Source organism: Pantherophis guttatus, chromosome 1, assembly GCF_059756535.1.
Source record: "Pantherophis guttatus breed Tessera chromosome 1, ASM5975653v1, whole genome shotgun sequence".
Classification (NCBI taxonomy): domain Eukaryota; kingdom Metazoa; phylum Chordata; class Lepidosauria; order Squamata; family Colubridae; genus Pantherophis; species Pantherophis guttatus.
Window position 1 is genome coordinate 114,827,182 of NC_142063.1, and position 27,990 is coordinate 114,855,171.

The window sequence follows — 27,990 nt, forward strand, 5'->3', positions numbered from 1 at the left end:
ATTAGCAATTTATGGCCCCCCTGCAGAATAGTTTGGATACTCCAACTTGACTGATTCCTTAGTCAATTAAAAAAAGAAAACAATGCAGAGGAGAGACTTGAGTTTTCAGGGTTCTTTATTCTGTCATGATTGTAGAGATTTTAAGTACAACTTCTAAAATGCCACTAGCAAATAAGCACGCATTTAGGTTTTATTGGGAAAAAAATACAGGACAAAATATTAGCATGGTAATCTGAAGCCATGGGAGGGATGAAAGTGCAATAGTAAAAAAAAAAAAAAATGTTTTCAGAAGTCATGTGTATGCTTGGGAGTTGTATGTACTTGGGAGGACAAGTTTAACACCAGCAGATGAAACAGGACATGTGAATATAGATATGCAACTTTAATTCGCAAAACAGTGGACAACACTAAACTGCCATGACAGAGAATCTCATGACACAGAACTAAACGTTTATTTCACAGAACTAAACGAGATAGAGGCAGTTAAGCTTTACTGAAAATAAAGTTCTTCCCCAAAACGTTCCCAGAAGTAACAAACATTTGAAAGGATGGTGGGGCAGGAAAGGATATTATTTGGTCCATTCTTCCTTGTAAAGGAGGGGCAGCAGTTTCAGAGATACGACCAGAGTTTCTTTACCCCACTTCATCATATCTCATCATAAATGCTCCAGCTCACAGGACAAATGGACAGTCATAGAGGCTGCAGAAAACAAAAAATTCCTGTTAGCCACAGATCCTACTCCCTAGTTCAAGACCATCATTTACAACTTCCAGGAATACAATGGTTTTGTTTCCATTTCTAAACCACGCAGTACAGATGCACATGGCTATCCATAATACAACCTAAGAGAGCTTCCCACAGTATAAGAATACAGAATTTAAGGTTTCCAGAGATGTAAATTATGACTCATTTTAGGTATTATGATCAATGATGGGTACTGGATACTACATATCCAGACCCCATTCCCATGTACATTTGTTCAAATACTGTATAGGAACCAGTTGGTTGGCACGGGGTTCAAGACATTTTATTTGGACAGATTACAGCCAATCCCTGATTTAATGACCATTCATCAACCATTCAAAGTTATGGTGGCACTAAACAAAGGCAGTTATGGCTGGTGCCTGAAGTTATGGCCAATCAAAATAAGGGTTTGCAGCTTGCCTGTCCTTACAAACCACAGGGAACTTCAAAACACACACACACAATGCCATTCTGGATGTGAACTTACCACTTTGCTCCTATTGCATCATTGTTGACTTTAGTTTAAGTTGCGCTTCACCATTTCAATGATGTTGTTGGGTTCTGGGAATTTCAATTTGCGGGGTGGCCCTTTTTTAAGACCACTCCATAGCTCTATCTCTAAAAATAATTAACACATAAGCAATCACCAACAGTACTTATATAATGGATTATATAATGTGAATACATCCCAAACATACTGCCAAGAGGTCTCATGGTTTGAAAGCAGAACTGATTTCACTGATCAACTAATTACCTTCAAAAGAAATGGAGCTACTTGCAGTCAGACACTGTTCATCTCTAAATTACCTCATTTTTTTCCCCTGCCAAGCTGGACAGAAGCTTGATGTTCAGTTGATGCTGTGTTTGTGGGACGGAGTGCAGAGAAAAAATTGTACTATGAAAAAAAATGAATGCTTCCTCAATAGGGCTCATAAAAAGAACCGAAGGTACTTGTAGCTTGTAGTAAAATAAATCAGACCTGTATGAAAATGGCCCAGCCGTTCATTATGATGAATAACATATTCATTACATTGCATCACCTCCGTTTTTCATGTCTGAAATACAACATTTACCAATTTCACTTGAAAGGAGGATGATCTTAAATGGCCTCTGGCAGGATCAAGGATGGAGGTAGTGCACCCATCCTGGCTCCTTTTGACCTCAGTGGTGCTCAGTACCATTGATCATGGTATCCTTCTGAGCCAGTTTCAAGAACTGAGTGTGGGAATACTATTATGCTGGTTTTCCTCCTTTCTTCAGGATTGGTTCCAGTCAGTTGATAGAAGGAGAGAGCCAGCCCACAGCCCCTACTTTGTGGGGTGCCCAGGATCTGGTTCTCTTTCCCCTTCTATTTAACAAGTAAATGAGGTTGTTGGGTGAGGTGATCCACTGATTTCATCAGTGAGATATCAATATGCAGATGACATCCAGCTTTATATACCGTATTTTTCAGAATATAAGACACACCGGAGTATAAGACACAACTTAGTTTTTGGGGAGGAAAATAGGACAAAAAAATCTGCCTACCAGGTATTCATCTGGCTAGCGTTCTTAGTCTGGTCAGCTTCAGCACATTAGTTTGCTGGTTTTGAGCGTGGGCACTTTTTATCCCCTGCTTGGGGATAAAAAAACAGCTTCTAAAGCACAGCTGATCTTTGGAGAGAAGCAATGAGAAAAGCAAGGGTGGAAGATCGCTTCACTCGCTAGCGCCTCGTTAGGGCTGAAAAAAAGCTTCTAAAGCACAGCTGGGCGTGAGGGAGCAGCAATGAGAAGCAGGCAAAGCACAGAAGATCACTTCACTCGCTAGCGCCTCGTTAGGGCTGAAAAAAAGCTTCTAAAGCACAGCTGGGCGTGAGGGAGCAGCAATGAGAAGCAGGCAAAGCACAGAAGATCGCTTCACTCGCTAGCGCCTCGTTAGGGCTGAAAAAAAGCTTCTAAAGCACAGCTGGGCGTGAGGGAGCAGCAATGAGAAGCAGGCAAAGCACAGAAGATCACTTGCTAGCGCCTCATTAGGGTTAAAAAAAGCTACTTTTGGAGTATAAGATGCACCCAAATTTTCAGCCTCTTTTAGGGGAGAAAAGCGTGTCTTATACTCTGAAAAACACGGTATCTACCCCATGCCTTTTGAGTAATGCTATCCCAATGTTTGGTGGCTGTTTTGGACCAGATGGGGTGAAATGAACTCCCACTCAATCCTAGCAAGACAGAGTGGCGGTGGATATTTGGACCTTTCAGACACAAGGTTCTTCCACCTTTAGTTCTGGATGAGGTTGCACTACTGTTGACAGAGGCTGTGTGCAGTCTGGGGGTCCCTTCTAGAGTCACAGCTCCTGCTTAAAGGTGGCAGCCATAGCTAGAACCTATGCACACCTTTGGGCAGTGTGTCAGTTGTGCCTATTCCTGGACCAGAAGGCCCTGCTCAGTGATTCATGCCCTTGTTTAGACTATTGCAACACACACTATATGCCTTTAAACAGCATTCAGAAACTTCAGCTGGTGCAGGTAGTAAAAGGTGCCAGATATAGTACACATAACCTTAGTACTGGATGAGTTGCATTGGTTACCTGTATGTTTCCGGGTACAATTTAAGGTGCTGGTTGTCACCTTTAAAAGCCCTACATGGCTTGGGACTAGGTTACCTGAGGGACCGGCTTTTTTTCGAGAGTCTCTACCTTGAAAAATCTAACAGACTGAGCATGCTGCAGATCCCGTCAGCCAAAAAGTCCTGGCTGGCCAGGACTAGAAAACAGGCCTTTTCTGTAGTAGACCCACCCTGTGAAATAACCTCCTCTTGGAGATTAGAATGGCCTCAATCCTATTATAAAGCTCTAAAAATCTGTCTGTGCTGAATGTGCTAAAGGCAGAGTTTCCTGGCTTACTTGTTAACTGGCCAAGTATCTCGGCTGCTGTGTATGTATATTTTGGATGATTTTATAGTTTTCATTATTTTAATTGTACTGGGTTTTTTTTAAATTGTAAGCTGCCCAGTCATTGATTGTGATGGGCAGCTATAGAAATTGAACAAACAAACAAACCTAAGCTTGTTTATTCTATGGCAAGTCTCATTACATTCAGTAGCTCTTTTTCCCAGAATAATAAGCTTGGGACATTCATACTACAGTTTCACTTTCATCTGCAACTTCTTTTTTTCCACGTTAAAAAAAATGTGAATATCTGCAACAAACCATCTCCTTAGCTGTGGAAGTTGTCTACCATTTGAGAATCTCATTTTCCCAAATTTTCTTGAACACTCTGAAACATCTCCATGGAGAAAGGCACTCACTATATACCGTATATTGAGTGTGACAAGGTGAGGCATGATTGGTGCACTCATCAATCTCTCCCGTCTTGAAGATGCAATATATGTTTTTAGCCACTTTGCATTCCCTGCTCCTTCTGTAGTCAGTACCATAGTTAGCACAGTTAACACATGCAATGTATTTAAGGGAAAACATTGTATTAATTGGAAGAGTCTACTATTTCTCATTTCAAAACTGCATAACACACGAAGTGATACCCAGACATAAGATATGATGAAGCAGAACAAAATTAACCATCTTTCTAGGCTGTAACTTAGTTCCGCTGCATCATATCTTATGTCTGGGCATCACATTTATATAAGATCTGAGCAATTAATTCCAACTCTCGAGATTTCAGGAATATACCATAAAATATTGTGCAATATTTTGCTGCTCTCAGAAAATCTTAGCTATTTTATGGGAATGAATGCATGTTTTTTAAGAAGGCAACACACTGTCACAGGATTTTATGTTGCTGATGTCTGCAGTGGGTGATCTGGTGCTATGCTTCAATACCCACTTTCACATCTATACTGCACAAAGTTTGTGAGAGGACTAATCCTTCTTTGATTTACAATCACATTGGAGATTCTGGTTTAGGATACTGGGTGGAATGAAAACACCATTCTAATAATAAAAAGTCACAGACACTGAAAATATGGGACTAATATTGAATATGAAGATCAAAGCATATAGGTACAAACAATAGGTACAACAGAAAGAAGATTTTCCCTGCGACACTCTGTAGAAACAAAGTTTGGACTTTGAAGAAGTAGGATAGGAAGAGTATTGAGACTTTTGAACTTTGGTGTTGGAGAAAACTCAAGACTGCCATGATTATCAAATGCCATGTTAAACAAATAGATCATAAAACAAATAAATCCAGAGTTCTCACGTCAAGCACAAATAATCAGGTTCAATTTAGAAAAATTTGGACACATTATAAAAAAAACCTAACTCTCTGGAGAAATCTATAAAGTTATGAAAGGTAAAAGGAAAGAAAAAAAGAAGCCGATCTGTAATAAGGCACATGGATTCAGTTGTACCTTTGAAAGTTCTGAAGGACCAGGTTGAGAACAGAGTATCTTGGAGAAAATCTATCAGTGAAGTCACCAAGACTTTATACCAACTTGATGGCATATACTGTGTTTCCCCCAAAATAAGACCGGGTCTTTTAGACATGACAATAAGCATTTGGGCTTATTTTTGGGGAGGTCTTATTTTTTTTGAGGTGCAGGAGGCGGCGAGCGCAGTCACCTCATGGCTGCTGGGCCCCTTAATTGTGGCCCATGGATCAGCTAATCCAGCGAGGGCTGGGAGTTCTGTCTCCCCGAGTGCCTGAAGATATTTCCAGCACATTCTTGCTAGCCCCAGCCCTGCCCACGGCTCCAGGCAACCTTGCAGCCAAGGGCCCCTCTGTTCTGCAGCTCACCTTGTGGCTATGGAGCAGGCATTGATCATGGTTTGCGCTCTGCCAGGCCTGGAGCTCCAGTGTTGCTTAGGCTGCTGCTACGATGAGGCAGAAAGCCATAGGGCTTGTTAGAATCGGCTCCCTCCCCCCCCCCACCTCTACCTGCTGCTGCTAGAGAAAAGAACAGGCAATTGTGGAAGATTGTGGGAAGCGCATGCTTACGATAGAAGGAAAGCCCAGCCTGTCCCTTTCAAGGGATCAAATGTCTGTGTGTGTGAGAGAGAGAAAGAGAAACTACAGAGGGGAGTAACAAAAATTGCAGGCAAAGCTGTTTGAAAGGGTTTCCCCTGCACCGTTTCTCTTCTCCACTCCACCAGCGGGGCCCAGCAGCCATGAGGTGACTGGGGAAGGGAAGGGCTGTCTCCTGTGCTGGCCACCCTCACCCCCTTCACTAGGGCTTATTTTTTAGAGTAGGGCGTATATTAGGCCCATTCAAAAAAATCAGACTAGGACTTATTTCAGGGCAGGTCGTATTTTCAGGGAAACACCGTACTTAAGTCCATTCTGTAATATCTTTAGATGGGCAATTCCTGAGCAGTTGATCACAGGCTTCATGCATGCACTTGCTACTTGTGGTCAAGTATGCTTTAAGGCCAACAATCCTAACTAGCATGGCTTTCATCATGGAAATCTGTGGTATATTTGACAGTCCTAGCTAAGCAATGGTTAGCGTTGAGATTGCAAATCCAACCGAATCTCATCCATCCCATTCCCATAAGCAACACAATAACTCACTGGTGCCATCCTTTTTCAAGAGAACTACTTCAAAACTATTTCTCCGGGGTTTTTCAAGGTTGACCTCCACAACGATGTCAGGAAAGGCCAGGCACAGCTCTTGGCTGACAGCCTCAGCTCTGCGTCCAAAGACTCGTCAGCTTTTACTGTCAGTATTGAAGAAAAACAAGGAAAAAAAAAAATCTTAATACTACATAAAGAATGTGAACTATTATTTTGAAAGTCTCTGGAACTTAAAAAGAACAAGGTTCCCACCATATTTAAAAATACATATCGTTCTCATTTTATTTCGTAATAAAGACTTTAACATTTTATTTGGAGGTGGGGGGGTAGTTGTCTATCATTTTACACATGTCCATTAAACACAAAAATATGGCACTTGTTGCCCAAACTGACATTTGCATTGTCATTACATAAAATACATCCTGGAATAAATTTGTGCACATGTAGCTCCTAAATGACACAGTTTGTATCATTAACTTTTTTTTTAAGATGGCGACAGCGGCTGCATATGTTTGTAGATGGTGCTCCAGAACGTTGTACAGAATGGGTTTTTGAAAATTTGGAATGTAGAGATTGGTATGTGGAAGTGGAGGAGTGTGTAGAGAGAAAGACAAGAAAGAGACAAGCTTGATAAGCTAACTTGAGAGGCTGGTGTTTGTTGAAGAAACGGAGAGGTGAAGAAACAGAAAAGCCGAGAGCTGAAAGAGTGGAGAGGTCAGAAAGTGATAGTTGGAAAGTGAGACGGAACAGAGGAGGTGGATGATTTACAATTATGTGACTCCCCTGGTCTCCCCCTGGATTCCCCTGACTGAAGTTAAACCCTGGTCTGAGAAGCAAGTGTCAGTAGCTGTAGCTCTGAATTTATGGCATGGGTCATCTGATGGAGGCAGAGCCTTCAGAAGAGACAAGCTTCACTGGCTTTTGTCGGCAGCTCGGTCTACTCGTGGTTAATAACGCTATGGAGAGTGGCAGGCTGCCATTGGGATTTCTTGAGGTTAACTGGCGAGTGGAGCTTGGAACTGTGAACTTCATGAGACCTTGTAGGACTACACAGCTGCTAAATTTCCAGTGCAGCATAACAGGCCTTCTGGCTATTTTTCTGGCTACCTTCTGCAATCTTGCTTCTGGAATCCTCTGAATGTTCTGTAACCAGGCCTGGGAAGGCTGCTTGGGGAATCCTGGGGCTGGAAGGGAAAGTTAAGTGAGAGGCGAGTGTGTTGGTCCCTTTCCCCCAGGTGAGAGCTGTGGGGGAGGAGTGGCTCCCTGCTTGGTGGATGAGAGCGACCGGGCAGGGTGCCGTTTGTGCATTGAGTGGATGTATTCTGAATGTGTTGGAAGGTAAGGGGGGCTGGATGTGACCCCTCTGCGGCAATGTGAAAGGGGTGGTGTGAGTTTGAGGGCGCTGAGAGCAAGTGCTGTAGTGCCTGTAAGGCTCACCTTGCCCCAACAGTGTCAGAGGAAGGAGGTTTTTCCCCTTTTTAAAGAGGAGTGTTGAGGATGGAATGGTTTTCAGGGAAGGCAGAGGAGGGTAACCTATTTCAGTGGTGTCAGGTAACGGGACATATGAGAGGCAAAGGGGGGGCACAGGCACAGGGAATGTGACCTCAGTGTTTAGTAGCGGTCTTGTGTTCTGCCCCCTTGCACTCACCTCATTTACCTGATCAGCGGATCTGTGGTGGCCCTGGTCTTAGGCTGCTACTTTTAAATGTCAGATCAGCTTGCAATAAGGCTAGCCTCGAAGAGAAAGCTGATCTGGCTTGCATAACCGAGACCTGGCTGGGCCCAGAGGGTGGTGTTCCCCACCTAGAAATGTGCCCAGTGTGTTATCGAGCATGGCACCAGTCTAGACCTCATGGCCGAGGAGGGGGTGTGGCTGTTATTATCAGAGAATCTCTAATAGCCTCCAGAGGCACTGCTCCACAAGTGCCCGGCTGTAAAACCCTTTTTCTTAGGTTGGGCTCAAGGGATCAGGTAGGATTGCTGCTGCTGTACAAGCCTCTCTGCTGCGTGACAGCTTCCCTACCCGGGCTCCTGGACCTCACTGCGGGGCTGGCGCTGGAATTCCCCAGGCTTATAGTTCTGGGGGATTTCAACCTCCCATCCCTGGGGATGGGGGCGGAGGTAGCCTGAGATTTAATGGAAACCATGACTTGCATGGGCCTGTCCCAGGTCATCCAGTGCCCGACTAGTAATAGTGATCACACACCTGATTTGGTGTTCTTGTCGGAGCAGTGCCTATGTGACCTGGAACTGGTGAACCTGTCCTTGGTCCCCTTGTGATAATCAGATCAGTCTGGTGGCAATGAGTTTCTCAAGAGCTGTACCTCCCCGCAGGGAGGCAGGACCTATGAGATTGGTCCACCCCCGTCGACTAATGGACCCGGATGGGTTCCAGGAGGAGCTGGGAGTTATAACTGAAGATCTACTGTGCAGTCCAGCCGAACTCTTAGTCACTGTTTGGAATAGGAAGGTGACTGAGGCTCTGGATAGGATTGCACCCATGTGACTTCTCCTTACCCGTAGACCTCTCTGTGCCCTTTGGTATACAGAGGAACTGAGAGGGATGAAACGCATGAGGAGACGTCTAGAGTACCGCTGGTGGAAGACAGGGGATGAACTCGATCGAATACAGGTAAGAGCTGCTACTAAGGCCTACCTCGTGGCGATTCGTGCAGTGAAGTGTAAATACTTCTCCACACTAATTGCTTCTGCAGATAATCGCCTGGTGACTCTCTTTAATGTGAGCCACCTCCTCCTCTGGAAGGAGGTGATTGAGGTCCACCTGAAGGGGTGCGCTGAGGAATTTATGGATTTTCTGGAAGACAAAATCACTCGACTTCGTTCCCAGTTAGATGCCGGTGTGGTTGCTGGTCCGGTGGAAACCCCTGAAGCAGGTTCTCGCCCTGTTATCTGGGAACAGTTTGACCTTGTTGCTCCCGAAGAAGTGATTGTTGTTGTTTTTTAAAAAAACCATTTTGTAGAACTCTAAAGTTCCATGAGAAATTGATGGGGTTCTGTGAAAAGCTAATAGCAAAAAGCTATTAGCACCCTTGAACCCAAATAACTTTGTTTTTAGAGCTTTGCCTCTTGATTAGGATTCCAGATTTTTTAAATTAACAGGTTCTGTAACTTTAAAATGTTAGAAAATTTCTGAATTAGAAAATGTATTTCTATTTGAGTGGTCAGCAGTATTTTTTTAAAAATCTGTTTTAATATATTCATTGTACTAATAAGGCCAGATGACATTCTTTCCTATTTGGAGAACACATATTTAAAATGTCTCCAGCCAGGAGTCTCCAGATCTACTGAGGCTCCAATTTCTAGAATTCCTGGAACACCTAAGAGAAGGCAGCTCTAAGCAACTGTTACCAACATTCATGCAACAATTTAAAACATCCACCCATCTCCACAAAACTTGTTTTTCTCCACAAATACAACAGCAAATACAATCAGTTAAATTCACATTATTGTTATTATTATTTTTTACTGAATACCTATCCCAGGTCCAATAATTATTTTCAGAATGGGGATAAAAGTTATTCTAAAACAAGATATCTGACTGAGCCCTTCTCTCAATATGTAGGCAAATATGTCACAGATCTCTTACCAGTGCTCAATGGTCACACGAAGGTCTTCCGATCCTTCAGTCTTCCGGATCTTGGGCACATCACTGGCTTCCTCTCCATTGGACGCTGTGGCTTCTGCTTGAGGGATCTTTGCCTTCCTTTTCCGCCCCTTGGGAGGCATTCTGAAGTGAAGGCAAGAAGAAAGAATATTACATTTGTATTTTTGGATTACAGATCTCAGAATACAGTAGTGGTCAAAATTGTGGAAACCTTGTGGGGAAAGTATATTTTTGAGGTTTGATGGCTAATAACACCACTTTTTTTTTTTGGAATAGTACCTTAAAATTATCTATCAATGGAAATATAATTTAATCAAGAATGTAATGCTTTTCAACCTTTGTTTGAGAGATAAAAGTGGCTTTTTTGGTGGAATTCTAGATTTTAAACCAAATTCCCGCAGTCTGCGCCGAACAGTCCTTGCACTCAACTTCACACTGCATTGCGCCATTTCATCTTGTATACACCCAGATGATTTTCTTCTGTCACATAGGCACAGTCTCATAATTCTTCTATCATCACTTGCAGTTGTGCACCTTTTCCTGCCTTTACCAGTGTGGTTTTGTAGTGACTGAGTCTCCTTATACCTCTTCAAAAACTTAGAAATGCCACCTTTGGTTAAGTTTCCACCAATTTTTCTTCTAATTTCTTTATAACTGTAGCCTTGTTCACTTAATAATACTATTTTACATCGCTTTCTGGACGACCAGTCAACGCTTTGCACCATTACTTTAATTTTATTACGTTTTACAAGCTCACTAAATGAAAGAACACAAAAAACCCCAACCAACTTGATAGCGATCACATAACACACTGGCAAATGTTCTCCTCTCAGCTTTAATACATGATATCAATAACTGAATCCTACTGTGATCTGATTGGCTCATTGCCAAAACAGGATGACACCTGATTGGCTCTCTAAACTCTCATGCTCATTGGCTACAATCAGATGAAGGAAAGCTACCTGATATCAACCTAAGCAAGTTGTGCTTCCTTTTTCTGGTTATCTGGCTATAACTTTTCATAGAATACAGATAATTGAACAGACGTTTGTTGCATTACATTCTTGATTAAATTATCTTTCCATTGATATATAATTTTACGGTACTACTCCAAAATAAAGTGGTGTTATTAGCCATCACATCTCAAAAATACACTTTTCCCAAAAGGTTTCCACAATTTACCCACAAGCTTTTCATCTGAAAAGAAAGCAGGGCAAAAAAAAAAAAAGGATTATAAATGATCATGGTCTGTTTAACCAATTTATAAGGAAAGGAGACCCCTGTAGAATAGTTTAATAATGTTGGGATTTGCTAGGCAGACCAGGGTTCAAATTCCCATTCATCTACTGGGCTCACTGGACGAGATGCTGAGCGCTGGGAGAAAAAGGATGGATGGATATACAAATGCAGAATTCTCCAGCCAGCATAGCATAGCTGGCTGGAGAATTGTGGGAGTTGAAGTCCACAAGTCTTAAAGCTGCCAAGTTTGAAGATTGTCTGTACAAATTTGTCTGTAGAAAGATTGTCTGTACAAAGATTTGAAGTTGTCTGTACAAATGCAACGGATAAAGGACCAGAAGCAACAGAATCATCTTTGACGACGCTAAAGAGAAATGGCAATATAACCATTAAATATAAGCATAACATAATCGGTCCAAAAACCCTCGCTGGAGAAAACAGAAGAACGAACCGCAGAGAAGTTTGCCAAGAAAACCATTTAGATTTAAGCATTTAAAAAAAAAACAAAAAAAACATCGCGGCTCTAGAGTTGCGGGGAAGAGATCCATCCTGCTCTCAGATTTAGAGGGATACTTCAACTGAGAAGCCAAAAAACACGACTATTAAGAGAGAGCAGCCTCCGGGTTTTCAAGCAGCGAAGCAACCGCGCCTGCTTTTTTTGTTGTTGTTGTTGTTGCAATCCACACGGTGGGCAGCTTCTTATGCTCCAGAAAGGAAATTTCCCGCAGCTTTACACCATTAAGCGCTGGACTGGAAGGGAATGAGGAGCATTAACGAAAAACCCGCAAAAGGCAGACGACCAACCCCCCAGGGGCAGATAGAGGGAAGAGCCTTCCCGCCTCACCTTCCAAAGCGGCGGCGGCGACGATGCTGCCACAATCTCACGCCTCCCGCCTGCCCCGCGCGCCAAAGACTTTTCGTAAGATGGCCGCTGCCCGCCCGTGAAAACGGGGCGTTTTGAGTGACGTTCCGTAGCAACCAATCACGACTCGGTTTCGAAGGGCTGCTGCAGGGGTCCTCATACTTTTTAAATAGGGGGCCAATTCAGTCCCTCAGACTGTTGGGGGGGCGGGGCGGACCTGCTGGGGGGGGGCGTGGCTAGGTGGTCATGTGACCATCCCTTCCCGTTCCCGCTTCATTCTATTGCTATTCCATCCCATCCCATTTCTGATTCCATTCCATGCCCTTCCTGCCTCCCTCTCCAGGGGTAGAGACAGCCGGGATTCCTCCTTCAGGGATTCCTTCAATTCCACAGTAGATTTAAACGGGGGATCTGGTCCGTCAAAAAGAAAAAACAAAAAAAAAAAATCCACCTGCGGAAGGAGCAGCCATGGGCAATGGGGTTGGGCTCACCTCTGGTTGCCCCAGTGCAGTAATGCCCCTTCGCTGAAAGCGCACGATGCTTCGTGGAGGCAGCTTTGCTCAAACTGGGGTGGGGGAGTAAGAGAGAGAGGGGTTCAGCTGTCACAAACATCTCCTGACTGTTTTTTCACGGATCAAGGGGGGATCTTTGCTTGTTCGGAAGGTCAATTTTCTCTGGCAACGGTAAGGCAATTTTAATTTTGGGAGAGATTACGGGCTTGGAATGAGAATCAAACAGTAATCAGGTGAACCTCCCTCCTTTCTGTGGATCTGCACAACGTGGGATTCTTTGAACAACCCCACCCACCCCGCCCCCATTTAACTAACTCCACATCTCCGATCTGGATAAAGGATGAGTTTTATGAGTGGAAGTACATTTTATCTAATGGAGGGGAGGGGAGGGACATGTGCGTGCCCCAACTTCTTCCATCCTCCTTGGAATCCACCCTCCTGAAGCCTCAGCCTAGCATCCTCCCCCGATCATTAGAACAAAAGCCAAAAAGTCCCGCTCTTTATCAGCGGGGATGGGGTGAGGTGGGGGACTATGCAAAAGGACGTTCACCTTAATAGGGGGGAGGGGGGGAATATTTGAATTTGCGTCCACAAGTAGCGCTACCCCGATGGCTCCTATAGTCATAATGAGAGATTTGAGGGGGCGGCAGGGCGGAACAGCAAAAAAAAAAAAAAGAGCGAAGGAATTTAGCTGTTACAAGTGGATTATTGAACATTCAATAACCCACTTGTAACATATTGAGCATTTGAACATTCTGACGCAGGGGTGGGCAACTGTGGCCTTTTTACAACCTGTGGACTTCAACTCCCAGAATTCCTGAGACAGCCAAGCTGTCTCAGGAATTCTGGGAGTTGAAGTCCACAGGTTGTAAAAGGGCCACAGTTGCCCACCCCTGTTCTGATGGAATGTTTCTTGTTATCCCTATCCATCCTCCACCACCACCACCACCCCCCGGTTTGGCTTCAGCCCCAATTCTTTCATAGCCCTGAGAATTCTGAGAGTTGGAGTCCATAGGTCGTAAAGGTGCCGTAGGTAACCTTTATAGGTCGTAACGGTGCACTTTGAAAAAAAGTGCAGGGAGCCCCCGTTTCTACTTGTCCCACGTGGGAGATCAGGAAGCGCAAAAAACCCAGAAGCCCCAGAATAGAACAGGTTCGTCCCCTCTGGGCAGCCCTATCTGGGGACCTGCCAGCCCGTCCACAGCAGCTGTGAAGCAGTGCGAGGAGAGAAGCGGAAATGGGGATGGGGGTGTTCAAAGAAGCCCACGTTGCGCAGACCCCACAGAAAGGAGGTTCACCTGATTCCTGATTGATTCTCATTCCAAGCCTGAAATCTCCCAAACTCAAATTGCCTTACCGTTGCAACTTGCCGGAGAAAATTGACCTTCCGAGCAAGCAAAGATCCCCCCTTGATCCGTGAAGAAACAGTCAGGAGATGTTTGTGACAGCTGAAACCCACCCACGTTTGAGCAAAGCTGCCTCCACAAAGCATCACGCAGTGTAATTACGCAGCAGGCGCAGGCTCTCCTGTTGGGACCCTTCAGTTCTCATACATGCACCCCACAGCCAAAAACATGACACGTGGATGCTTTTCAGGGCCTCCCCACCCCCCAGAAGCACTCTGCCGGCCCTCGCAAATGTAAGCCCTTCACGTGGCCGAAGAGCGGGGCCCAGCAGGTGGGTGTTGCGATGAGGGCATGCCAGCCTCGTAGTCCCGCACGGCCTGTATCCGTCCCGCGTAGTTTGAGGATGCCTGAGCTACTGTATTAGCTGGGCACGTGTTCTATTGAAAGTGGAGGTGACAGGGTAGCAAAGGCGGCAATTATTTTATGGGTAGGTAGACAGGAGTCACAATCCTGGCCGGATTAACCCGGTGAGCGGGGCAGGTAGCGGCACCTGTCAGTGAAAGTGGCTGCACTGCGGGGTTGGATTGGCGCTTCTGGAGAAGGTACCATCCTGCATTCTGTTGCTCTTCCGTCACTTTGTGAGCATCTTTCGTTTGTGCAGTAGTTGTTCTGCTTCATTCACCGATGTATCTTTTCTGCTTTCAAGTCAACGGCCACTTCGCAAGAGTCAGTAATTGAATCCAACTTGCAGCTCCATAGAGAATCTTGCAGTATAGGTAGTCCTCAGGTTACAACAGTTTATTTAGTGACCGGTCAACGTTATAAAACGGCAATGAAAAAAGTGACTTGTGACCGTTTTTTCACAGTTACGACCTTTGCATCATCCCCCGATCGGGTGATCAAATTTCAGATGCTTGGCAACTGGTTCATACTTATCACTGTTGCTGTGTTCCAGGGTCATGTGATCTGCTTTTGCAACCTTCTGACAAGCAAAGTCAATGGGGAAGCCAGATTCACTTAACAACCGGGTTACTAATTTATCAACTGCAGTAATTCACTTAAACTAGCAAGAAAGGTCATAAAATGGGGCAATGCTCATTTAACAAATGTCTCACTTAAGAGCATAAATTTTGGGTTTAATTGTGGTTCTAAGTTGAGAACTACCTGTACAGTAGGATGTGCTGCCCAGCACTCTAACAAAGGAGAGTACATCATTTGTCTCCTGAGAAAATCTCTTTTGCTGTCAGACCCCACTTATTGGCTTGAGTTCATACAATAAATTTAATAACTAACCAAGCTAATGAGAATTAATGTTGTACAAAATCAGCAATTGACTTATAAGGCTCAATTGCAACTGCAACAATAGTTATCTTATGTCCATATAAATTATTAGAACTTTTAAAAAAACAGCCCAGAAAAAGAGCCAGTTTGGTTTAAAGCATGAAACTGAGTTCAAGTCAGGCCTTGGCCATGAAAGCCAGCTGGGTGACCTTGAGCCAGTCATTCTCTCGCAGCCCAATTCACCCCATTGGATTGTAGTTGTGGGGAAAATTGGTGGTGGATATGTTCACTGCCTTGAGTTATTTTTTTACAAAATGGAAAAAGTGGGATGTAAATAAATAAATTAAAATCAAGTTAATAAGATTGCTCATATTAGGAAAACACATAAATCAGTAAGCAGGGTCAGAAGCTGCCCTGTGGAAAAAGCCAGATGTCCAAGATACTTTGAAATTCTAATAGGATTAAGGCAATACAGACTTCAGAGGAATGCTGTTCCTGAGAGTATTGTTTATGGATCATTGTGTTGTGGAAACTGTGTTTCTCCTAACATTGAGCTGAAATTTGTTATTCTGCTATTTCCATCAGTTGGTTCCAGTCCTATCGCTGGGGCCAAAACCAACATCCTGCTTGTCTCCTCCAGAAAAGAGATGGGCGCTTGAAGAAGACTTGCTCCTTGCCGCTGTTAAAATAATATCAGATCCCAGGTAACACATCTCCTTCATTTGCCACTGAAACAGTTTTGTTTTTGTACCGTTATATATTCTGAGAACAAGAAAGGCAGTTACACTTCTGAAAGAAGCATGTCTTTTCCATCTGTCAAATCAGCAGAACCCATACTACTAAGAACAGGAATTCTTATTTAAATAGATGGAGGATTAGATCCAGGATTTAGTTAATCCTTTTAATGCAAAACGTGGTAATCTGCTAGGAATGAGATGGGCTACAAATATTATGAAATAAATAATAAAATACCCCCCCCCTTTTTTTTCCTGTCTGCTTCACTCTAGAATATAAATGATAGGATGGAATAAATTATGTGAACCTATCCAATGTGAATCTCATTTGCTTGCATATCTTCTATAAATATACCCCAACAGAAAAAATGAAAGCCTGAAAATGCTGCTTGATAAAGAATAAGCTGAGCCTTGAGCAAATTGATTTAAACATTAGAAGACTGTACTTTTTTAATAAGCCAAAGTCAAACCATGAAGGCAGGAACTCCACCAACAATCTAATAAATCAATAAAAGGTCACAAGAATACAACACCCCCAGATTTATTAAAGGCACCTGTACAAGACCATTAACGGAAGCATGAACATGGATGAACCGTGCTGATTTGCAGTGTTTTCACCTACAAGCAAGCCCTCCATCTTCGGAGTGGAGCAACTAAAATCGCTGGGACAGACTTGCCCAACGCTTGCTCTACCCAGATAGCCACACTGGCTAGGAACGTCTGCCAATGTAGTTCCAGAACATCTGCCCCATTAGTTAAATCCTGTTTAGTGCAGTATTAGATGGACTATAGAAACAGCAGTTCCTCCAAGTCAAACAGCTACACTAAGCTACCAGCTGTTACTATAAAAGACAGATCTTTTAAAGCTGTACATTAGCCACTGGTTTTCTGGCACAACTTCAAGTTCAGCAAATATTCTACTATTGCCCATTAGCTTCTAAAAAGAGAAAAGACCACAAGATACCACAAGACCTTTCTTAATAACAATAACAATGACCACAATAATAATAGGGCAATGGGTAGCGGTAGCAAAAAACTGGTCAGAAATGCCAATATCTTCTCAGAGCGAACCTTCAGGAGTGAATGGAGTTGATTTCATGGGAGTTGTGGGTTTTTCCAATTTTACCATTGAAATCATATCGATAAAACAAGAAATAGATTTACCCTCCTATTACAATGTTTTCCTTAGCAGCTCCTACTAATTCCCAGAGAAGCAACCTGCATTCTACGGTGATATTCTCCTTGAGGAGGTCACCAAGATTTTCTCTGGCTGGTTCTATTATTTAAATATCAGTAGTGACTCCTGGAAAGAAAATTTGGAACAAAAATACAAAAGAAAATGTAGAGGTCCACAGCCAACAGCAGAGCCCAGAATGATAAATATCTTAGTGATTACACACATCTCCCAGCACCATCACTGTTGGGTAGAAGCAGTCTTCGAATGACATCCTGGGAGAAATGTCAGGATGGAAACAGAAATGGAGAGCTTAACAGTAAGAGCATTATGGTCCAGTCTTACAGGCACTATTTGTCTTTCTTGCTTTCCCCATTAGGATGCTCTGTGATAGCGGACTGTTCTGAAAATTCCTCAAAGTTCTCATCTGCATGCTTGGATATTTTCTTGGCTTTCTGGTATAGCTCATTCAAGTTGAATTCCCGGATCACATTCTCCTGGAAGAGAAAGATAACATGACTGTTGCTTTGTGCCAGCCCCCAGCTCCCAATGTGACAACTCAACTTCAATAATTTAGTAATTTATCAGACATTTTACTATGGACTTTTGCTTACTATCAACTATGGCTAAAGAAAATACCTCAGAAAAGTTCCAAGAAACTGCTCGTCCCTTTTTATCAATCTGTGGCCGGCGCATTACCTCTTTACCACCTTGGAAAAGGATCAGTGTAGGCAGCTGCTTAGTGAGAGGAGAAGTACTGATTTTGTACCTATGAAGAGATGAATGAAAATTCAAAAATAATTTCTGAAAAGTAGCGTCTAATCAAGTTAGTAATGTTTTCTGGCCTCATAAACAAACAGGCAGGCCAAGAACATGTCTTGGGACCCACCAAAATCTTGATATTTTCAGGTATTATAGTATCCATAATTATGTGTAAATTGGAAATGTGCGTCTTACTACAGCCTGCTATCTCTTTGGGAGTTCCAAATCTAACCAATTATACTTTGAGATTACCAACCAATGTCCTCCCTTTTCTGCAGTGCCCTGCTATTAGAAAGTAAATCTTCCCCATGTTCTCTCTCACAATCTGGCATTCTAGTCTGTCTAAGCATCCTAGATATGTATAGAGGCTGAAGGCTTACTTGGTGCTGACGTCGGGGTAGCGACCCACATCAACCTTTCCAAAGTTCAATCCAGTGCAATTATACCTGGTAAAATATAACAGTGATTACCATATACATGGAAATGCCAGCAAGTAAAGTATTTGGTAATAGTAACAATTATTCTCCTCTTCCCTTATTTTTCATTGGAATGCGCCTTACAGGCAATTTTTCACTGAGGTCTTATCCAAATTAAGCCAAATTATTTTCATTATAGTTATATGTAACAGGCTTCCCCCAAAGTCACACAAAAAGATTTATGAACAAATATGAATTCGAGTTAAGTTAGACAAGAGTTTTCCTAGTCTAACTGGAACTATACATTACAGAACTGAATTACTCTTTTTCTTTAAACTACAGTCACTATTACCAGGAAAGCAAATTTATTTTTTCTGACTGAAAAAAAAAATCTACACTGTAGCCATCTGCTGGCTATTGCTGGAAGCAATATACACTACCAAAAGCTACCAATATACACTTAGCCAAAAGCTACCAAAATACAATGCGAGCATAAAAGTAAACAACATGCTGAGTAGGAAGGCTTACATCCAGGTTGATCCAGAGATTTTAATCCAAAACAGCTAATAGATTAATTATTGTCATTTTTATCAGTTCTGCTTCTAGACCTCTGTTCCTTTCCCTCACATCACAATAAAATCTCCTCAAGGAAAAGTATTTTTCATTTCCATTTACTTTTCTCAAGAATAATACTGCTTTTATACAACTACAAAGCCTAGTCTATGAGTCCTTTTTAATCATTTGCTTCAGTATTTCAGTATAGCAACCTCAATTCTAAAAAAGACCAATGTATCTGTGTTACTGTCCCAGTAACCCAGTTGCTTTATCTTCATTCACCAAAACAATATAGTATTTTGTCTTTGAAATGGTGCATGGGAGTGCAGACTACTGAAGCAGTCTTTCTTAACCAGGACTCCTGCCAGGTATGGTGGTTTCAATTCTCAGAATGCTCAGGTATGACCATGCTGGCTGGAGACATTTGGAGGGCATCCAGGCAGATTCAAGGCCAGTGATGCCATGGTGAATTCTCAGGGATTCCTTTAGCATGTTTTGGGGATATGGAATAATGATTAACAGAAGAGACATGACTGGGAACGGGAGGTTGGAATGAAGTAATAAAAACTAATACTTGTTTCAAGTCCCACTTGTCCTATCTAGATACAGTGGGCTAAAATGGTGGGGCCAAATAAGTACAGGTAGTCCTCGACTTATGACAATTGAGCTCAAAGTTCTGTTGTTAAGTGAGACATTTGTTAAGTGAGTTTTGCCCCATTTTATGACTTTTCTTGCCCCAGTTAAGTGAATTGCTGTAGTTGATAAGTTACTAATAGGGTTAAGTGAATGTGGCTTCCCCATTGACTTTGCTTATCAGAAGGTCGCAAAAGGTGATCACATGATCCCAAGACAATGCAACCGTCATAAATATCAACAGTTGCCAAGCATCTGAATTTTGATCACATGATCATGGAGATGCTGCAAAGGTTGTAACTATGAAAAACAGTCATAAGTCACATTTTTCAGTGCCACTGTAACTTTGAACAGTCACTAAATGAACTGTTGTAAGTTGAGGACTACCTGTAATAGCTATCTAATTTGAGGATAACTGGTAGCCTGCTGGTTCTCCGAGTGGTCTTCCTTTCCTCTTTGCACAATATGGTTTCTCTAACAATTACTTAGAATGAGGTTATGTGGAGGAGAGAAAAGAAGCCTGCCCCTAAAAATATGTTTCTTCTCACCTACCAGTATATATTTTGCTCCCATTCTTCTTAGCTGTAGTGCAGGCATACCAAGTACATCTCATCACTATTATTAAGTCATAGCTAGTGTGGACACTTCAAACTTTTCAAATGTAGTTATAACTTCTGAAAAAGACGCTGTTTTGTGATTATTACAGCAAAGGAAGAAGTCTTAAATCCAACATCAGTGCATTAATCAAGTAAAATTAGAAGCTGCAAGACACATTAAAGATAAGCATGCTGGAAGGAGGGGAATGGTTGTACTTTAAACAATGCTTTAGGAAGGGCACAGATAGGCAGTGCTTTATGACTGACTGAAGTCTCAGCTTCATCTCCGAAATCTCAGAATATTTAATCAAATGCAAATCACTCACTTGAGAGACAAATCAGCATAGATAGGAGCAAATGACTGACATTCATTGGACCAGTTAGCAAAGAATTCCACAATCCAGGTCACTCGCTTGTCCCGAGCTAGTTCCTCCTGTAAAAGAGGGATCTTGCTGACAGCCTGCTCATCACACAGAAATGAACATTACACATGATATTCTGATAGCTGAAAGAAGTCAGAAATCTATACAACTCTTCCCAAAACAAGTGGTCTGCAAAAAACCAAAATACTCACATCTATGGTTTTATCGCTGAAATATTTGATGTGTTCTGGACCCAAGTACAAAGGTGGCTTGCAAGTCATCAGGAATACTGAAAACGCACAAAAAGCAGATCTCAACACTAGCTAGGATGAGATGAGGAAGTCACACATATTGATAGCCATGCTCCACAAGTGGACACGGTCGTTTTATTTAATTTTTAAAAACATTTAATTTTTTTATTTTGCACACTGTATCTGCATGCAGGATTTTTGCTGCATTACTTTTTTCAAACTCATAATATCTATTATTAATAAAAGTCTTGCTTTTGCCTGGAGGGTGGGTTGGAAGCAATAGAAGAAGCTAGAGGTAAATGGGTGAAACAGGAAAAGAAATATTAAAAAGGCTGAAAGTGAATGGGCAGGAAGGCAGTTAGGGAACAAAAATGCAAAACATGTAGAACCAACAGGGTTCTACAGCAATAGAAAGGAAGGATTGGTGAAAAAAAGGTGGTGTTTCTTTTATATAATAAAAATTTCAGTATGAAAACCGCCCAGCGGCCTTGTTTCACGTGACCTGCTCCCTCCTCAATCAGGGAGCGAGGGAGGACCCTTTACAAGGTAGTGCTGAGGATTTTGTTCAATATCTGCAAGACAAAGTCGCTCAGATCCGGACGGGGTTGGACTCTGACTGAGCAGAATCCGACGAGGGAATGGGAGCAAGCCTTGAAGGTGACATCTGGGTTGAGTTTGACCCTGATTCCATAGAGGAAGTGGACAGGATAGTGGGTAGATTGGGAGCCTCCACATGTTTGCTGGACCCATGTCCCTCCTGGCTTGTCGTGGCAACCAGACAGGTGACTGGAGACTGGATCTGGGCGATTACTAATGCTTCCTTGAGAGATGGGGTCTTCCCTGCCATACTCAAGGAGGCAATGGTTCGTCCCCTCCTCAAGAAGCCAGCCCTGGATCTGGCCTCCTTAAACAACTTTCATCCTGTCTCCAACCTTCGCCTTGTAGCGAAGGTTGTTGAGGCCGTGGTGGCCTACCAACTTCCACAATTCCTGGAGGAAACTGATTACCTAGACCCGTACCAGTCGGGTTTCAGGCGCGGCCACAGCACGGAAACGGCATTGGTCGCCCTGGTGAATGATCTCTGGCGGGCCCAGGATGGGGGCTGTTCCTCCATTCTGGTGCTACTTGACCTCTCAGCAGCTTTCGATATCATCGACCATGGTATCCTACTGCGATGGCTCCGGGGGTTGGGAATAGGGGGCACTGCTACAGTGGTTCTCCTCCTACCTCTCGGGCTGTACGTAGTTTGTTTGGGCAGGGGATCAGAGATCCTCCCCTAGGCCCCTCACATGTGGGGTACCACAGGAGTCGGTTCTCTCCCCCCTGCTCTTTAACATCTACATGAAGCCGCATTCTCTGTGGCCGCACCGACCCTTTGGAATGGGTTACCCACTGAGCTCCGGACGGCTCCCAATCTCCACACTTTCCACGCTGGCCTGAAGACATGGCTGTTCCAGCAGACTCCCTGATCATTCTACGAGGTTTTAAATTTGGGGATTTTAATTTTAGATTGGTTTTTAGATTTTGTTATTGTTTTTTATTTATGTGAGCCGCTTCTCCCGAGTCCTTCAGGAGAAGGGCGGCATATAAATTCTAATAATAAAATAATAATAAAATAAATAAATAATATAGGTTGACAATATCTGGATATTTCAGACAGAGTAATCAGGGAAAGGTTATCTTATTGTCACCAGGAATCATGATAGAAAGTCAGAGAGAGACAAAGTGGAAAACCAGAGTAATGTTTACAAATCAAAATCCTATGCATTAGATCAGGATGCCAAGAGCATTTTTTTTTTTAGCTCAAGCCCAATTATTTCCGGGATCAATCCCTATATGAAGAATGTAAATAGAGCCCCATCCCAGAGACCTCACCTAAGCAGAGTGTGAGATACAGCAACCCCATCCGGATATCAAGACGAAAGAAAAGGATGACATTGGCCACTTTGCTGAACATAAAGATATTCCCCACATGCTGGTCCACAGTGACTTGTGAAACAGAGATAAAAAAGATGATTAGGAGGATATTATAAAACATTCCTGGGTCACCTACGGTAAGCTAGGACAACCTGAAAGTCTATTTACAGCATCATATTTTTGTAATTCTTGACATTTGGGATCCTCAAATTTTGCACTGCTAGAACTCACTATAATGATCAATTAATTTTGTACAACCTCCACTCCCAAGAAAAAAATTAAGGACTTCATTGGGCTGTGAACTGAGTAAAAATTTAGCATATGTTACAGGTAGTCCTCTGTTTACAACCATAATCAGGATGTGAACTTGGTTGTAGAGCGTAGTAGTCATTAAGTGAGAAATCACGTGATTGCTCCAACTCAACAACTGCAATCCTGGTATTCCTGGTTGTGGCTATTAAGTGATCTTGTGGGCCATTAAGCAGCTGGAGTCTCAAGTAAGAAGCAGAGTGATGCCTCAAAAGAATGGGAGAGACTCTAGGAGGCCCAGCATAGGCCATGCATATCTTTCCATCGAGGGGCTGAAAATCCTTCTTGCTGAAATCCAAACAGGATTTTCAGCCGCTGATCAGAGAGAAATGCATGCATGGCCTGCAATGGGCTTCCCAGGGTCTCCCCCATAGCTGAAGCACCCCATGCTTTTTACCTTACTGTGCTGAGTCTTCATTCAGGGACTGAGTGGCCTCATGACATAGCCTAGGTTTTCCTTTGACAAGTATAAGTACGTTCTGGCCATGATGAGCTCGTATGCAAAGTCAGAGCCCTGTCAGGTTTCTAGCCTGGAGATAAGTAAATCAGAGAAGCCCAAACTTTTGTCTCTGGATAATGACTCTTAAAACAGTATTTTAATAAATCACATTTAAGCAGTTAATTAGCATTATTCCATTGCAAAATTAAACTGCAAGGCTCTGCAGAAAAATGTCTATAAACACCTAATTGCAAGACATGGATATAGCTGCAGTAGGACTACTAAAATATTCCTTTAAAAAGATAAATAATACCAGTCTTCCACTTCCCAAATCCCTAGTGGGGCTCATTTTAGAATAATTACGTTTTTCTCATTGGAGGCTTGTGTATTTGCTTTGTAGGGGTAGGCATTACACTTGCGCACACAAAGTTAACAGTATCAAAATTTGCCTCACTCATTGCTTGGACAGTTTAGGCTGCCGGCTTGTTCAGGCAAAGTAGGAGCATATTCTAATAGTAGCCAAGCTTTGCAAGCTGATGTTCATTAAAAAATGATGATTCCCCTCCCACCTCACAATTCCTGATCATAAAATCTACACAATTTTATGTATTTCCATTTCAGTATTTAGTTTTTTAAAACTAATAATTTCCTTTTACTCAGCAACCACTTCCATCTTTTGTATCTGATAGCTTCCTATATTTAAGGATCAGAATGAATGTGATGAATGAATATCAATCAATCAATCAATCATTGGAATGAAACTAATAAACATACTATTTTGAGAAGTTTAGGTTATTTATTCTGCCATTCTTCTCCCATACTTGACTCATTATCTCAGGCGCTATAGTTCTATTTCACCCTTATTATCCCTCTGATTTTCTTTGCTTGTCCTTACGCAATCATATAGCCGCATTAAGTGCATGAAAGTGTTGTTAACCTTCATCTCTTTAGATTGTTCCTACCCATACCTGAAGCAAATTCCTTTTAAAGCCCTTCCTCTAATAGGAATGCACTTAGAAAATTAAGCCACTGTATTCTGGGAGCAGGTGCCTTGCAGCTTTTTGTCTTATTTACTGTACAAAGATAAGACCATGGCATAAAGTTCCCACATGCATTCCATTCTGCAGCAGCTGTTTACTCAGGTTGAAGCAGTCTGATTATCCATTAGAACAACTTCTAGTACAAATAAAACCTACCTATGAAATTTTTTCTAAATATTTCAAAAATGACAATTAAAAATTCATTTGCTGTGTAATACAATGATCTGTTTAGAATTGGAGATTCATATTCTAAGTGCATTCCTCCCTAGTTCATAGAAGAGCCATGAGTAAGGGTCTGAAAAAGTCTTCATCTAATAACCTGGGAGATAAATTTCATTTGAAAGGAGGAAAACAATCCAGCTAAGATTTCTAAAATGTCATCTTATTGTCTTTGAATAATTCTTGAAATTCTAGAAGATCCTTGCTTTCTGTCGAGATAGAAAGACCAAGAATCTGAGATACAGGTGAATGGTAGATATTCTCCCTATCCACATATATCCCTATCCCTATCTCAGCCTTCCATCCTTTCGAGGTACGTAAAATGAGGGCCCGGATTGTGGGGGCAATAAGCTGACTTTGTATAAAAAAGAACACCGCTTAGGGGGAGCCGAAAGCCCTACTAAGCAGGTATATACAAAAGTATGAAGGCTATTGCTTAACACATTGTAAGCCGCCCTGAGTCTCCGGAGAAGGGCGGCATATAAATCGAACCAATAAATAAATAAATAAATATAGCATTACTTACTGGATCGGCGATTCTTCATCATCACAATGGCACTCAGAAACATCAAGATCTCCACTTCCCGCTAAAAAGAAAGCAAAACTGGGTACTAAGGAGTAAGTAGGAGTAAAGGGGAAGAGTAAAAAAACCTAACTAGACACAAGAACGGAATTAAATGCAAACCTCTTTTCAACATCATAGTATAACTATTGCAAATTAATCTCTGGTATCATTATACAGCTATCCATTTTGGGAAAAAAGGCCACAAAGCAGGCAGATAGGTGTGCAATCTTTCAGTGTTGGAATACAGCTGCAATACCATACTGCACATTGGAATCTAAATATATTTGGGATATTTATTGTTTACATAATCTAGATGCAATGACATTTTGAAACATTTTTGTTTCTACAGTAGCTGCAAGGTTTATTAAATCATAGAATTTATCTATCTGCAATAATGTTCCTACACATTGTACCACTTATGCAGCAATTGAAGAGTAAAATATTATGCTTACAGAAACATCCAGATCATAAAATGTTTCATGAGAAATCATGTTACCTTGATACAAGAATAGATACTTCTGCAGCCTCTTAAACATGATATGAACTATTAATTCAGCAATCTGATCTCACAGTTGCCAACTATCTGCACAAAGAAGTCTATTACTCTCTCAGTAGATGGTCTTCAGAAACATTCACACTACTATCAAAATTAAGTCATTGATCCCCATGACATCCAAGAATTGAGCCAATACTTTTTTTGAAACTAGCCAAGCTAGTAGTAGTAGCCACATTTGATGATAATGAAATCCAAAGTTTAATTGCACATTGGATAAACAAAATATTGTCGGTCCCCATTCTTCCAAGATTAATTTCATTAGATGACTGCTAATTCTAGTATTTTGAGAGGGAAAGTAGCTTGTCCTCCACTTTATCCATATCACAAATGTTTTAACATTTTAAACATGTTGACTAAACCAAAAAGTCCCATATGTTGCAACTTTTCCTCATAGGGAAGATGCTCCAGCCCTTTAATAGTTGATAGCCCCTTGATAACTGCCCAGTCACCTTTATAGGGAGATGGGTGGCATAAAAATTTAACAAAAGTCCTCTGTACCTTCTCCACCTCCATTATTCCAGATGTGGCCTTATCATTAATCTATATAAGGGTATTATGATATTGGTATCATTGTTTTCAAGACTTTATTGTCCATAACAGGCCAATTTTTTAAGCAGATTCATACCTTGTGTATATTGAACTTTTCACTATGAACCTTCAAAATGTTCTTAACATGATAAAGGTTAGACTTCAATTAATTCTTGAAGATACTGAAAACATATGGTTTTGCTTTTATAAACAGAAACCATTAGTTGGTTCCTGTACAAGTCAGAGCTTCTTCACAATATATTGATCAGATTGATTTGTGTGTCAAAGTAACTCATGTATGGCTCCTCACATGGGCATATATATACAGAATTAGAGAGAGATGATCCATCTACTCCAAACCTAAGATTGAACAAACCTTTTAAAGCACTCCCGAAGACCTTTTTTAAAAACTTTTGTAGACATGCAGTGATAAGCCTCCTCAACCAAACATCTGCAATCTCACCACGGATGACGGAAACTTATTTTTCATTTGGACAACGTCCACTTGAAGAAAGCTGATTTGAATGAATTGCACAACAAGTCTCCGCTTACTGTGGTGTGCAACAAGCGAAGACCATACCCACATCCCAAAATCTAAACAAAGGTGCTATAAATTTAAAACAGGTGAAAATCTCCACCACTAAATTAACCACTAAGCTTAAAGGATCACATCACTGGAGGTGAGGAGCGAAAACTGTCCCATTGCTACAGAGGAGCTTCTCAGAGGCCGAGCATTATTTCTGCGCTCATGCTTTAATGACTGTATGACCTTTAAAGATGTTGGAACATTCTTCTCATAAGAAATACATTTAAGGCCTCACAACCAGTGGTGGGTTTCAATTTTTTTTTACTACCGGTTCTGTGGGTGTCGCTTGGTGGGCGTGGCATGACTTGGTGGGCGTGGCTTGGTGGGCGTGGCAGGGGAAATCACCATTCCGTCCCCAATCTAGGGGAAGGTTACTGGGAAATCCCCATTTCCTCCCAATCAGCTGGGATTTGGGAGGCAGAGAATAGTTGGGGGCGGGATCAATCAGAATTTTTAATACCGGTTCTCAGGACTACTCAAAATTTCCACTACCGGTTCTTCAGAACCTGCTGCAACCCATCTCTGCTCACGACCATAGGCAGGCTCCCGGGATACAATCAAAGTAGGAAAAAAACGCGGCCAAGACAGGAAACAGCAGGTGCTCGGATTCCGCTTGTGTCGCTAAGAAGGGTGTTTTTTGGAGGGCCGGGGGAGCCCCGAGGAGCCCGAAGCTTGAAAAGGCCCGCAGGCACATGCCCAAGAAGCATAGCAGCCCCGAGAAGCGATGCAAGCCACAAGGAGAAGGGCCGTGGGTCTCCCGCAGGCCGATCTTACCCAGTCGAAGTCGCAGGAGTTCCCGTCCTCCCGCTGGCTGGGCAGTCCGTGGCATAGCGGTGGCACCTTCCGCACCAACAAGAAGGCTGCCGAAAGTAGGAGGGAGAGCGGGTAGTAAGGCTGGGCCAGCCAGCGGCAGAGCCCAGGCACCGAATAGAAGAGGGCTAACAAAGGGGCCAAGACCGCCATCTTCACCTCACGCCGACCGAGATCCGTCTCAAGACGGCCTCCCGCCCACCCCGAGTCCCCTTCTTTTGCTTTTGATTGAGCGGCGGGTGACAACGTCAATCAAAGGAAAGGCGGAGCTCCGTTGGACAAAGCTGTGTCCTTATTGGCTGGGAGGGTATCGCGCTGAAACTCTTCAGAACGGCAACCGAGGGACGGCTTTCGCTCTCTGACGTATAGCATGGGCGTAATTCCGCTCTTTAAAAGCGTGTCGTTCTGCTAAGCAACCTA

At 42.5% G+C, this 27,990-nt stretch overlaps 2 protein-coding genes across 5 annotated transcripts; both read right to left on the reverse strand.

Moving 5' to 3' along the window:
• Positions 1-97: 97 nt before the first annotated feature.
• Positions 98-12,209, reverse strand: SELENOH (selenoprotein H). 4 transcript variants are annotated; one of them, XM_087881594.1, is made up of 6 exons: positions 11,962-12,071; positions 11,569-11,867; positions 9,861-10,001; positions 6,251-6,396; positions 1,233-1,363; positions 98-700 (listed from the first exon to the last, which is right to left on the reverse strand). In XM_087881594.1, the coding sequence occupies exons 2-5, from the start codon at positions 11,607-11,609 to the stop codon at positions 1,263-1,265; spliced, it is 429 nt and encodes a 142-aa protein (XP_087737720.1). In that variant the 5' UTR covers positions 11,610-11,867; positions 11,962-12,071; the 3' UTR covers positions 98-700; positions 1,233-1,262. The 4 variants fall into 4 exon arrangements, with proteins under 4 accessions (XP_087737720.1, XP_034276206.2, XP_034276204.3 ...); XM_034420315.2 differs by lacking the exon at positions 11,569-11,867 and having other exon boundaries at positions 11,962-12,209; XM_034420313.3 differs by lacking the exons at positions 11,569-11,867; positions 11,962-12,071 and adding an exon at positions 10,215-10,735.
• A 4,063-nt stretch (positions 12,210-16,272) lies between these two features.
• TMX2 (thioredoxin related transmembrane protein 2) lies at positions 16,273-27,935 on the reverse strand. Its single transcript, XM_034420317.3, has 8 exons — positions 27,535-27,935; positions 25,052-25,112; positions 22,477-22,590; positions 20,563-20,639; positions 20,315-20,421; positions 18,169-18,234; positions 17,666-17,795; positions 16,273-17,523 (listed from the first exon to the last, which is right to left on the reverse strand). The coding sequence occupies exons 1-8, from the start codon at positions 27,721-27,723 to the stop codon at positions 17,377-17,379; spliced, it is 891 nt and encodes a 296-aa protein (XP_034276208.1). The 5' UTR covers positions 27,724-27,935; the 3' UTR covers positions 16,273-17,376.
• Positions 27,936-27,990: the final 55 nt, after the last annotated feature.

What these genes read in the sequence shown, in the direction of transcription:
- TMX2 (XM_034420317.3), bottom strand. Translation starts at nt 27,723, where the DNA reads ATGGCGGTCTTGGCCCCTTTGTTAGCCCTCTTCTATTCGGTGCCTGGG. An exon ending in GATGAAGAATCGCCGATCCA is followed by an intron (nt 22,591 to 25,051) that starts GTAAGTAATGCT and finishes CTGTTTCACAAG; the next exon opens with TCACTGTGGACCAGCATGTG. An exon ending in TACCCCGACGTCAGCACCAA is followed by an intron (nt 17,796 to 18,168) that starts GTAAGCCTTCAG and finishes ATCTCTTCATAG; the next exon opens with GTACAAAATCAGTACTTCTC.